The sequence below is a fragment of the Dicentrarchus labrax genome, unplaced genomic scaffold (assembly GCF_905237075.1).
Source record: "Dicentrarchus labrax unplaced genomic scaffold, dlabrax2021, whole genome shotgun sequence".
In the NCBI taxonomy this organism is placed as follows: domain Eukaryota; kingdom Metazoa; phylum Chordata; class Actinopteri; family Moronidae; genus Dicentrarchus; species Dicentrarchus labrax.
This window is the reverse complement of record NW_026136711.1, coordinates 29759101-29773208: the sequence shown is the minus strand read 5'-3', so window position 1 is coordinate 29773208 and position 14108 is coordinate 29759101. Positions and strand designations below refer to the sequence as shown.

Below are 14108 nucleotides of genomic sequence, written 5' to 3'. Positions count from 1 at the left end.
TTCAAATCAGGACGCTTCCCAGTAGTCTGCCACTAACACATTAACAGTACCATACACTACGTAACACAGTCAGGGAGGTATACTCCAGCAATCACCAAAGAGGCTCTCAGGCTAATGGTGGCACCTTTGCCTCCCCGCACTTAATGAGCACAATGTCCTCAGGAGGAGTGATATTGGCCTGGCACTAAATGACTGATTTTCACTTTCCACCCAGTTATAATATTGTCCACCGAACAAATAGACGAAATACTTCTTCACAGCTCATTGACTTCAGAAAATTGATTTGATTCTATTTGACTTGAGGGACTAGCTTTTACTGTAAAATGGATGCTGGCGTTGAAATGAATTCAACATACATTAGAGGGGATAAAAATGCCACAACCTGACTTCAAATCATGTACTGCAGTTTTATGTGAGTGGATGTGTGGTTGATTGTGTGTAAGAATATCAATATATAAGTAGATCTACAGTATAGTCCTGTGGTCAGTATGCATGTATAGATGATCTACTGTATGCTCTTGCTGAGAAACAAGTTGTAACTGTGTGTGTTTTTCCACCAAAGAACCTGAACACAACTGTGGCCCAGGACTGGTGTCTGGCTCTGCAGAGGCTTATTCGCATCAAAGAAGAGCAGATCCAGAGTGCTAACAAATGTCGCTTACGCCTGCAGGTGCCTGGAAGGCCAGACAAGTGAGTAGTATCTCACATACAGATGTGCTCCAACTAAAATATACTGTATATGTTTTGGGTACGAGAGTATAACTGACCACGGTAGCAACAGCACAGAATCTCTAAGCAAATTAAACACAGGGTTTTCCTATGCTGGGAACTGATTTAAAAAGTATATATATGCACTTAGATGACTGGGCCTACAGGACAGCCTGACCTTTTGCAAACTAGAGGCGAGAACAGTTTATTCTGTTGTGAGTGGGTAATTACCTGACTCAAATAATTCATTTCCTTTAGTGATTGGATGGAATAATGAATAGCTTTAACAAAATGTTACTTTTGCAGGATTTAATTAAGACACTTTTAGCTTTATCCTTTACCTAAAATTGGACCATATTGCATAACTTATCTGAATTGCTCAACTGAGATCCATTGTATTTTATGTTTACAGTGTCAGTAGTAAAAAAAATCCTCAAAAATATTCATCATTTGGCAAAGTAGTACGCTTCTAATCTCCTGGTTGTATGGTTCCCCAATGTAAAACCTTTTTTAGCTTTTATATGAGATTTTATAAGAGTGAATACACAAGAGTAAAATGTGATAAGTAAGTCAATAACCTATACACTTTAGTTTGTATATATTTGTATGGCTTCCAAGTGGATTACTTACTGCAAAAAATGACCACCGCTAGTAATGTTTTACTTCATCAGCAGCAGTTGCAGTTTTGTTCCGCTGAACAGATATGCAATCCGTAGCTGGTTACCTTGTTATTCTAAGGATGTTAAAGTGCATGTCAAAGTGGAACCTGTTGGGTGGAGTGACTACTGAGTGACTGAACGCCTACTTAGAAAAGAACAAAGACGGCAAGGAGAGAGCATATGAGAAGCTTAGAGTACTGCACAGGAACTGGGAATAGCAAATAATGGCAGATTATAATGGATCCCATTTCGTGGCTTCTGGTGGGGATAGGATAAGAAAGAGGCAGGGGAGGACAAAAAGAGAAAGATTGCGATAGAGAAGCCAGAGCCCTGCTGAGAAAGACTAAGCAGGAGAAGGAGAGGAAGAAAGAAAGAGTGAGAGTGATGATCGACCTCCCCCATGAAAGACTTGGCTCGGTGCCGGCAGGGCAGCGGCAGTCAGAAGAGTGGGCCTAATGCTTCAGAGCCAGGGAGAATCTAACTGTGCCAAGCCAAGCTAAAGTGACAGCTTGAGCAGCGGAGCTGTGCAGATCAGTTCTCCCACATCTCCCAGCTTCCTCGTCGGCTGTCACACCAGGCCTGCAGGGCCAATCTGCTTACTCAGATGTTTGGTGGAGCCAGATGTCATGCTTACAAGAGAGTCCCTGAATTCCCCTTCAAGGGGTACCCTATTTGCTGAGTTCTTGTGATAACGTCATTAGCAACTGCACTGACAAGGAGTTTTCCCACCCCTACATATGTCCAAGCTGTAGCTTTGTATTTAAAACTTAAATAATTTAGTGCAAGACCTGTGCTGAGGTCATACTTGGAGATGGCCACAGAGTTTTTGTGGAGAATTAAAAGATAACAATGTCAGCTGAAAGAGCCAATCCTGATTGTGTGATAGCAATCTAATTGAGACTGGGCCTTGGTGTCGGGTGGCTGGACCGGCAGTGAGCCTCGGGGCTGGGGGTGACAGGTGGCACAGCGGGTGCCCAAACCATTCTGACACTACCCAGGGTGCAGCAGTGGCAGATTGCAGGGGAGAGCAGCGGGCAGACTGGCTCTGTTCCTCTCACAAACACAAACACATCCACGCAATCACACAACACACACACACACACACACACACACACACACACACACACACACACACACACACATTTTTTTGGTTGGTTTTCCCTTGTTATCATTCTCCGTTTTGTTACTGAAATGAGTAACAGTCTAAAGGGCACAGCAGTGCTTCCAGAGTCTGTATATGTGCATGTATTCACGCATGCTTCTTGCCTACAAATGCACCTGCACACAAGCCAGCATGCATCTCATGGATAGAAACACACGTATACACACTCGCACACAGAGTCGAGCCTTTTCTCTGCTGGTGAGTGAGTGGGACCGCAGCAGGGACCCCCTGTACTGAGTTGGTCCCCTCCTGTCTGGCCGCAAGCGACTCTCTGCAGTCAGGCAGCACATCACAGCCTCCACACTGCAAACAGACTGAGTACGTGGAGAGAATCCTGACTGCTGCCTCAAAGGCACCAGCCTACGTGTGACAGCAGTTCATTAACATCCTTTTTTACTGCGTCTGCTGGAGCAACCACAGGCACAGATACACGGGCCATACTGGCAGGCGACAGATACAGAGTTCAAATTTCATACTTTAACCAAATGTGTTTGTTACTTCATCCTCCATTCTCACTAGCATACATGAAGGAAAAGTATTGTAAGCCTGAAGCCTCTTTTTTTCATGAGCCCTTTTATGAAGGCAGTGCAGGCTACCTGCAAGGCGAATGGCCGACCTTACATTCTCAGTCATATGACTGATTCAAGCTCCCTCTCTAGTTCATTCTGCCTTAGAGTCTTGTCCAGACAGGCGTGCTCCCGAAGACGCTCTGGAGAGTCCTTATGATGTTATCTCCTTTTCACATTCGGCATCAACATGCATTCTGGGTGATCTGATCACAAGTGGACAACGCCAGGTACTTCCGTTCTCACTGACACGCACATATTCTGTTGGCTGGATAGCTGAGTTATCCATGCTGCTAGTGGTCCTGTTAGCTTTAAAGCTTAAATAAAGCTTTATTAGCTTTATTAAACCTCCTCCGAGGAGTCCAATGCTCATGTGCTAGCAATGTAAACACTCACGTGGTGCTTAATAGGACTACTAGCTTCCAGGCTCACTCAGCTAACTGGCTACCGGCAGATACAGTTAGCAGCAGTTTGGGGTTACTTTAGCATCGAGTAAAGCTATCTGTCCATGAGGAAGCTGTCAATCACAGAGAGTTGGAGCAGAGCAACAGGAGGACAGCAGCGTGTTTTGTATGTAGTCCATGTAGTATGTACTTCTGCTTACATATAGAGTTTGAGTATTGTGACCCAGGACACATCCGCATACGCACTGATGAAAGAATGTGGCCGTATGCGAACCACCTCTGAATGTGGTCTGAGCGATGCATTCATACCTGTACTGCTAATCGGACCACCCAAGATGCATGTTAATGCCACGTATAAACAGGGCGTCAGTGTCTGGGAAGCAGAGGGGTTTCCCTGATTGTTCCATGTGTTTGAGGAGGGATGTGCTATGGATAAGTGCATGGCAGGATCCCGCTTAAAGGGTTGTTCACCCAAATTACAGAAAGTTAATTTCTTGCTTACCTTTATAGGAATCTAGCCTTGCAGTTTTAATTTTATTCGTCCAGACTTTGAGGTATCCCCGCTCAGATTTTTGCTTCCACTCCAATAGAGGGGGGGTGGATTGAATTTCATTTGAGGTGCTCAAAGCATTAACAAATAACAACATGTCCCAGTTGCTCTGGATATTTTTGTTTGTGTTTCTTTTTGTGAACTGACCGTTTAAAAGAACACTCCAACACTTGTTTCCCAGACTCATCTCACAGAGATGGACTATCTTCTCATCTAACTCTCAGTAAGACATCAAAGTGTACTTCTCAGCGTGGTGGAGTGTTCCTATATCATCTGTCACATCCTTGTGCTTCAGTGTATAATGGAATGTGAATAGCACCCCAACCTCTGCTCCACTGTTTTCAGCCTTGTTTATCAAGGGACAGCTTTTTTTTTTTCTCTTTTTCGTCTTATCATTGTATTCACAAATGTAGACACATTCACCCCTGGAAGCAACCAAGAATAACCAAAGTCATCCACTTTTAGCCAGTTATCAGGTGCAGCAGGGCTGAAGCTGAAGGGCACCTATGGTACATTTTTTTGTTAACTGTAGTGGAAAAGTTTGTGTTGCTGCTTGAGTAGTCAAAACAAATTGGGGAAATGTGCTCCTTACCTCATTTACTGAGGAGGTCTTTTATCTAATCTTCACAAACAGTTCGCCCTAGATTAATTTTGCTATAGATGGCTTTTGTTATGTGGCACAGATACACACCCTTTATACTTTTAAGAGATGTTTCTTTGGCTTGACACCTTTTTAAAAAAAAAAAAAAAACACTGCCAAGACTCAAACCTGGATTTTAATGTTGCAGTTATTTGATGCAACACAATTTTAAATTAGATTTTTTATTTATTTATAAAGCTTTCTAAATGAAAAGAAAGTTTAAGCAGTAAATGTCCCTGTATATTGTATATCCACTATGGGTTGATTGTAACCCTAAGTAAATATTGGGGGTCGGGAGTCCACTTTTTCTATAAATTCTGCTCTACTCAGTCGCAAAGATAGTTGAACATGATCAATGTCAGTTGCTGCATTAACCTTTCTTAATGTGAGCAATGTTAGGAAAAGAAATCCTACACTAACACCAGGTCACTGCCCTCTGGTAGCCATCTTCAACATAAACACTGCAGCAAGCACTTAAAATGAATTAAAACAGCTTTATTTAACACACAAGGTTTATGCAAGGTCTGGTATAATTTCATGGTTTAGCACGTAGACGTTTACTTTACAAAAGGTACAGACCTGGGGCTTGTATAAATGGTGACAACCAGGTATTTACTTGGACAACAGTATGAAAGGTCAATCCTGCTGGAATACATGTTCATTATCTTGCGTCATACACAGGACTAGTGTGTTAAAGTGCTGTTAGGGGCTCACTCAGTGGCAGCATATAGTTAGTTGTCGGTGGGGTGAGGTGGCTGAATCAATCAAGAACCTTTAAGTCACAGAACAATTACTCAGTGTATAGCATTCTCAAAATGTGTGTAATTATACGTTCAGACTGATTAACTGATCTCAAATCTTACCTGGAACTCTTATTTTTTCTACCTCTTACAGAGAAACCTATTTCTGTGTGTGTCCACTCTACAATTATCCTGTCACCTCTATAGATCCAATTCAGTCTGAACCCAAGTCTATCTCTTGTAATATTTTTCTGTGACTGATTGTCAAGTTCTTCCAGAACTAGATCAACAAGCTCTCGTAGGGACACTGAACCATGTCCTTTAACTCATCTCTCCATTTGAAGAGCAGACTTTCTCACTGACTGTTTGTTTCTCTGGAGGGTGGAGGTGAACTGAAGGATGGGTGCATGACAGGCTGCCACTCAGCACTCACTCCTACATCTGTCCCGTCCTTGTGCATTAGTGTCACACGTGTGCTTCGGCACTGACCTGCTCCCATAACTCAGCCCGGCGGGCTCCTCGCTTCGCTCCCTCGCCCCACTCTGCCCTCTCTACTCTCCCCTCCCTTTTTGACTCTCCTTACCTCTCAGCTCTCTTCATCTCCCCTCTGCCAGCAGAGTCTAGTTCTCCATTCTGGCAGTGCACCACACCTGCACTGCGGCTGTCAATCAGCGGGCAGGGGGGAGGAATTGGAGACTGCGCTCAGTTTAGCATGTTTGAGGCCGTGTGGGCATGAAGTGTTGCCTAAGGAATCCAACCAAGTGAGTAGTTGTATTCTCGTCACACCCTGTCTCCCCTTCTGTCTTCGGCAAATTGCCTCTGCTATATTTAAGCAGCGAATGGTATGAATTACACCTCTTTGTGAAAGCTCCACTTTTTCAACATGTCAAGGAAGTTTGAGATCTTACTTTATTCTGTTCCTGTCTGCACTCGTTCTCTCTCCCTCTCTTTCTCCGTGAGTGTCTCTCTGCCATTTTCTTCCCTTCTCTGTGAAATGAAAATAAATTTGGAGCGGGCAGTAGCAGGTATGACAGAAGCAGAATTTCAGGCTGCACACTGTTCTCTACTCTGTTACCTTCTAATGATGTCTGAATGTGAAATTGTCTTCCCTATGCATGCCTGAGACCCCTCCCTCCCCCCTTTCTTTTCACGGGTCTCATGCACTCCCCTTTTCTTTCTTTCATCGCCTCAGAATCACTGTGGAATAGTTGTACAGGTGACTGAAGCGGCGCCATTATTTTGGAAAGCTGCTTAGTACTTTAAAAAGACGTCTCATCCTTGGCCAGACAGCTTACTTGTAGTTCCAATAAACCCTGATCAATCCAGACAACAGAGTGCCCCTGTCAATGGATAGACACGGGCTGAGTCATTGCTAACTCAGGGCCGGTGCTGCCAGTCTCACTTCAGACAGCGCAGCATTAAAAAGCTATTTTATTTTAGTTGACGGGAGAGAGTCAAATATTTAAACACAGGCATGGCTAGTGGTCTAACAGGCTGACAAAAAAATTGACTAGTGAATGTTTACAACTGGGAGATTAGTTTCTCTACCCCGCACAAAACACATCCTTTGCAGAAGTATGCATCCCTTCCATCCTGTCCATCCTGTCCATCCTGTCTTCATTAACAGCCATTTTTTGGTTTCAGATGACTGTTCTCACTGAGCCCACAAAGAGAAAATCCACTTTAACACTTTAAAACACTCAGAGACCTTGCTTTTTTCCAGGCCTATTTCGGTATTGACTTTGGTATTGGCTTTAGGTGTGTTTGTTATTAGCTGGTGAAACTCTCTTAAATCACTCTCGAAGGACATGTCCAGGGTTATCTCTTGGTCATTTCCATTTTTGGAATCTTTTGTGATATTCAGGTGGCGTGACCTTGGATGTAAGAAGAAAGACGTGGCGATAACTGGTTTGTCACTGGGATTATGAATTGAGCTCTTTGTCTCATACCTGTTGTTCTTTATACGCTGTTAAATTCAGCAGCATGCCTTTTTTTGAACGGCCTGGATGGCTCCCCGCTTCTTACCTGCCTCAGATAAAACCTGGTAAAAATGTCAAACAGGAGAGACAACATCACAGTGTCACTGAAACAAGGGATAATAATAATAATTTACTTGTTAAGCTCATAATGTGCTACCACCAACCTTGGCCTCACAGCATGCAATGTTAGAGGGCTCCAGCACCCTCTTTCTAAGGGAGAGTGTTAACTGTTGGAAACTCAAAAGGAGTCTGCTGTGCAACACTCAGTGAAGCTGAAGTCCCTTGTATCCATGTGTGTATTAATAACACAATATAAAAAGCCAACTCAAATAGAAACTAAATTTAAAATAATAGCCGAAAAATAGTCAGTTCAAAATGTATCACCACAAATTTAAGCCATTTAATTAAATTTTAAATAATTTCGTATAAAAAAAATTATAATCCAAACATCCATTTTCCTGATTCATCCATTTAATAGAAGTAGATTAGAATTCATTTTATTTTATGCACTTTAAAAAAGTCTCACCAACAATCTATTTCAGTAGTGGACTGCACTATACACACAGGCATATTTTATTCAAGAAAAAATATTTTTGCAGTAGCATCTTGTTTAGCAAATTATTCTTCATTCTTATTCTTATTCTTACTCTTACTCTTCGTGGAAACCACATGAAATATGCACTTTCTTACACCTGTAAGAAAATGACAACATATTAACCACTTGTCAAAATCACCTAAATTACCATGCACAGACAGAGGCAAAATGCAAATTCCAGGATAAAGATGTGTGATCTGACAGGCTACAAGGCCTTAAGCAAACTATATTCACATGATTTACATTGAAGAGTAAGACAGGACATTTTTCAACACTGTTAAACTTCAAGTTATGTGCTCATAATGGAAAACATGCATAGATTAGTCAGTGTAGTGTGTGAGACAACATCTGTTTCTTGGAAACTTTTGGTAAATTATTCTGATTTAATTTATGAAACTTTTGAACACCTTCTTTAATCCATGAACAGTTATTTTTTAAATGAGATTATGTGTATTTGGAGGTTAAAGGAATATTCCACAAAAAGCTATGTTTTGAGTATCAAACGTTCATCTCCTACAGGCTTAAAAGGTGCCTCTGAAAAGTTTGTAGCTTGCTCCTTTGCAGGTGTAGGTGGCCTGCATTCATGGTTTTTACAATGGATTCCAGCGGTGACCCAGTTTCAAGGTGGAAAAGGTTGATGGAAACCTTTCATATGACTCCTGCAGCATAATACGCTTCTCTTCTGTCCATTTTTACGTTTGGTATTCATGCCTGTTTCTTCTTAAATATACCAGTGAAAAGTCTTTCAATCTCTCTTTTTCAAGAAAGGCCAAGAAGATTGTTGAAAAATGTGAAGTTAAGATGCACGTGTAGTTTTGGAAATTGAAGAATATGTAGAAGTATGGTTTGGTTAATACACAGCTTTTTTTTTAATTTTTTTTTTTAAACACACTCAAATCAATCCTTTCAATAGTTCCATAACCCCACAAAGTTCAAAAACTAAACCTTGAGCTGTGAATCCATCCATCCATTATAAGACAATTTGAAGAAGGACATTGGTTTATAAGTCCTGATGTTTTCTCAACAAGAATGTTTTAAAGGATTTCTATCATTATATAACCTGACCTGTACACTCACATCAACCGTTTCTTCTCTTTTTCTCTCTCTCATCCATTCATTCTTTCTCTCTCTGTCTCACACACACACAAACACACACGCACATCTAAGACCGTCTCCTACTGTGTCTGAGGTTGAATTGGCAGCAAAAAGCCCGCACTGATTAGGGCCTGCACTGGTTGTGCCTGATCCCAGCGGAGCCCACACATTCCTGGCATTTTGAGCGTCGAAGCTCACCTGGAAGCAATTTACTGTGATCAGGCTGTGTGGTCATCGCAACCTGCCCTGAATTTTGACGTGCAGGCTGAAATCATAAAGCCTCAGCTTACAGGACTGAACCGGTGTAAAACTACAAGCAGGGAAGCAGCTGTTCTGACAGAAAAAAATCTTGATGTATTAAACTTAAAGTCCCATGAAATGAAAAAAATCTTTTCCTTGTTGGTGCTCTGTTATATTGGTCCTCTTTTTTTTTTTCGATATAGCACATCTATAGTATGTGTCAAAACCCATTTTATATAAAAATCATACACTTTCCTGGTCTTCTGGGATGTAAAACCCCCTAGTAAATTCAACCTGATGTTCAGGATAGAGTAAGAGATGATGGAGAAGTGTTCATGTCGGCCTCCATGGCTACTGTCAATGTCCCATTGGTATTTTTCTATGGCCCACTTTTAAACATTAAGTTTCCTGCCAACATTTTATAACCAGATTAAACCATTGATACACACCTTCAGTATTACTTCAGTTTGTCAGCTGTCAAGTTAAATATTATTAAAGTGATTTAAAGTCATTTAAGTGAATAAAGTATGATGAAGTGACTAAAGTGAATTAGAATGTGTCACTATTTCCCTGGGAAACTGACATTTTTCACAATAACCTTTGGAGTTTGTTAAAATGCAGAACTGTGGCTAATTAATCCCTTTTTTTGTTAAAATACGAAATAGTTATCTTCATACCGGTTATCGGTTCTGTGGGAGTGCATGGCCATGGCTATGGTGGTGGCATGGAAAGATAATCTATTGCATTTAGCAGTTTATGGCTGTCTTCTGCATTTGGAACTCCACCTGTTGAATCTGCTGTCTTGTTTTGGGGATGGAGGGTTGAAGGTCCAGTCTGTAAGATTTAGGAGGATTGGCAGAAAAATAATATCACCTGGAAATAAGAATCATTGTGTTTTCGTTGTCTCACAATGAGCTGTTTTTATCTAGAGAGGGAGCTGGTCCTCTTCAACGGAGGCCACCACGTTGAACAACCATGTTTCTACTGTAGCCCAGACAAACCAGACACTGGCTTTGGGTAGGGTTGTTTCTCGTACATGCTTAAAAAGGCTGAGCTTTATTCAAATGGTTGCAATCTGTGACTTAACCACTGGATGCGACTAAATCCTATACCCTGGTCCTTTAAATATTTATAGAAGGCCTTTTTTCAACAACCTGGACATTGATGTATGTTTTGCACTGTGTATTTTTTCTTTACAAATAAGCAGGTGTTTTTGCACAAATAAATAATTGGAAGAAACATCTCAGACTCAAAATGTATCCAATTTAAATTAAATACTGTAATAACTGCATTTCAAAGATTTACTCCACCCATATGCCATTACACTTCTATACGATTGTTGGATTCTTGATTGATTAAAAAAAAAAAAAAAAATCAAAATCAACAGCAGAACCAGAGATACAATCTTTTTTTTTATTCCACACATTCTTCTCATCAAAACCTGGCGCCTACATTAACCACAGTGCAACTGGACGGCTGACAGTTGGCTGGAGATTCGATGTGTAATGCTAGTAGCGCCTAATGTAACCTTGAGCCCCGCTAGCCTCAAGCAGAGATGAGGTGTGTTTTCCAGAGGTCTGATTAACTCACTTCTTTCTAAAACTTGTAGTCTGAAGCCCCAACCAATGCTGCCTGAGGTGACATCCCTTCAGTGACATCACTTTAGGCAACTTTGCACAGCCCTCTCTTTGTGTTACTTTTTTCACATCGTATGGAGTCGTACTCCCCACTTTAATGTGTAAAATTGGTGAGGTTTTGCAGTTTCAAGAAGGTAATGCTATTTCAGTACATACGGCATACTTCAGCGAAAAGCAACCCCATCTCCTACAAATTCTGCTTATATACAGCTACTTTGTAACAGCAAAAACAGTTAGAATGCTATGCTTCTTAAATGACATTTTCTTATACCATAATGAGAACATGTTTTTTAATTGAAGTATCTGGCAATAGAGCATCTGCAAAATGTTTACTGCCATCGTATTTCATTTGTTTTCTGCCAGAATATCTGATCTTACAATACAATATCTGATTGTTATGACTACAACATAATTAAACTTCATATGGTTCTGTTTAGGCAATCACAGCACATGGTTATGGCTAGTGGTAGGTGATTCAAGACCATAGTCAAACACGACAATATCAACATTTTACCGAAACCTGTCTGTCTTGCACTGTCCTGTCAATAAATGACAAAAAGCTCCCAAAAGAAAGAAAACGTCTTCCCTATACAACTCCGCTGTGGTACATACATGCAGCACCTTATTCATTTAAAAAAAAAAAAAAAAAAAACGTTGCCTGAGAGCATAATGGAGACAAAGTTGCAAAAATGCACCTGTACATGCAGAGATACAGTCACAAAACCACACATGCTAAAAGTGTTGGGCTCCGGCATTTATTTTTTCTGGTAAGGGTAATGCATTTTAGTTCAATGTTCAGCTCACACAATACAGGATTTACAATGAAATGCCGTTGTAGCCCTTCTGTTTTGGTGTCAAATCCTAGTAAATACCAGGATCACAATTCCTGGGCCACAACAACATAGACTGTCTCACCTGATCAAATGATGGAATTACACACAGAAATAAGAACGAGACTAAACCAGCAATAATATTTATTAACAAATTCATTATCAATACATCTGATGTGTGTTATAATCTGACTGTTTTTGTGTGTGTTCTCATCCAGGTCAGGGCGTCCTGTCAGTTTCATGGTGGTCCTCAACACTCCCAACCCCCTTAGCAAGATCTCCTGGGTCAACCGTCTGCACTTGGCCAAGATCGCACAACGTAAGCATAAAACCCCCAAACACACACACACACACACACGCACACACAGGCAAGCACGCACAGAAAGGATTACAGTGTCATTTCTATTTAAACAGGATGATGTAATGCAATGAAATGTAATAACACTGTTTTAAGTCAGAGGCTCAGACACACCATCAGTGTTTGCTTCACTCTCTATTGGCTAAGTGCACAACTGGTATTACGACTTATATAATCATAGAAAACCCAAGACTCTCAACTGGGTCATCAGAAGTTTATGTGCTGAGGAAAAGAGGCAAACTGTTTGAACAGTGTTAAATTAATAACCTCTGTTCTAAAATTCCATCTATTTTTTTGTGAAAACAAACATAACTCCTCATTCAGGAGAGATGGAGTTGACATATGAGGACTTGTGTTAGATACTAGTTCTTGAAAAAGCATTCAAATTCCTTTGAATTTGAAGCTACCAATCATTTGTTAGGCTAAGTCTCCCTTTTCCAAATTCTGGATATCTCATTGATTGCGGAGAGTCAGCAGTGGTCAACGTTCATGAAGGAAAATAATGGCCAAACCCTGCCCAGCAGGGAGCAGCACAGTTCTTTTTTATTTATCTTCCTAACCTCTTTCCCCCAACCCTTGCCTTGCTCTGCCCAGGCCTAAGCCTACTATGCAGTCTGAACACACTGTCATATAGGAGGTCTTCCTCTCTGGGCTTCATCAATGTGTGCTGTCATCCAGTTGCTAAAACAGAGACGGGTCTACCAAGGACATTAATCTGCTTATTTGGCCATGATGGCACGCATATTCAGCCCACTCACCACCCCAGTCCTCTTTTTCCCATCCTTTCCTACTGCCCGCGTCGCCTTGAGCGCTCTTCCATGTCACACACACTTTAGTCTGGGTTTGTTGTCCATGCAGTATGTCACAGCACTTGTGTTTAGCCTGCGTTGTATTGTTGTGGCTTCTTATATTCCTGAATCTATTGCTGTGAGCATAAGCACAGAAACCTTCATAGTTTCAGAGGACAGTACTGGTTATTGGTAGATTAAAGGATACTCAATGAAATGTCTTGCTTAGATCAGTGGCTAGAGATGTATTTGTCGATGTTTTTGATACTCAAGCATAGCCCTGAGAGGATCAATGGCACTTGAGTTGGGCAAAGATCAGGTTCAGTTTCCTGAGACTTTTCCTACATCTTGATGTTCTCTATCCTTGCATATGCCACTATAAAAACATACACAAGGACATTCTTCCTCTGTACTGCTAGCCTACCTTTCAAAGTGAGGGTACAGTGCATGAAGCATACAGTAGATCTAGACTCACCACTAGAGCTTGCTGTATATGGTTTGTGTCAGAGTGACATCAAAAACATCAGGCTGAGCGCAAAGGATTCTGTAGCTGCAGTGAAGCGCAGCATCCACCTTCCCTTGTTGCTCACACCTTTATCAGCAACACAGCAGGCGTACTGATGAGGACAGTGGCATAGTTATAGCATGCAGCTCTCCTCCCCTATGGCTGATGTGTGGACATGGGTGATAGTCAAAGCCAAATCATGCAAGTTATCCATAGCTGTCATACGGACCAGGAGCCCCGTGCGGCAGTAATGTTTATGGAGACCATGAATATCAAGTGATGAGTTAAGGAGGATAAAATGAACAGAGTCGAATTTGAAAGTACGTCATTTTAATTTATTTGGCATTCACTTGGAAAGAAGACACCAAATAAACATTTATTGAATTTTCTCGCTTTCTTAGGATCTTACACCTGCGGAAAAGACACCTTGAACACCTTGAAGACAAGAGATAAAATGCTATCAAAATGTAAATATTGCACATTGCTTTCACCCTCACATTGACTGGCTCTATAATGGCACAGTTGTCCGCACCAGTCTGTCTTTGTCATGTTATCCTCCTACCTAGCAGCCTTGAGCGCTTGTCACAGACGTGATGCTTCTGTGTGTTAAGATAAAGGTGAAATCCTTGCCTTTCTTTGACTTACAAAAGCT

The 14108-nt window shown here is 41.3% G+C and overlaps 1 protein-coding gene across 3 annotated transcripts in view; it reads left to right on the top strand.

Annotated features, from left to right (window-relative positions):
- Positions 1 to 14108, top strand: part of arhgef10la (Rho guanine nucleotide exchange factor (GEF) 10-like a) — a 103181-nt gene that overhangs the window by 42548 nt on the left and 46525 nt on the right. For all 3 annotated transcript variants that reach the window (XM_051414621.1, XM_051414623.1, XM_051414622.1), the window contains 2 exons: positions 563 to 690; positions 12024 to 12124. In XM_051414621.1, the coding sequence (XP_051270581.1) occupies positions 563 to 690; positions 12024 to 12124 (229 nt within the window). The remainder of the gene's footprint in view (positions 1 to 562; positions 691 to 12023; positions 12125 to 14108) is intronic.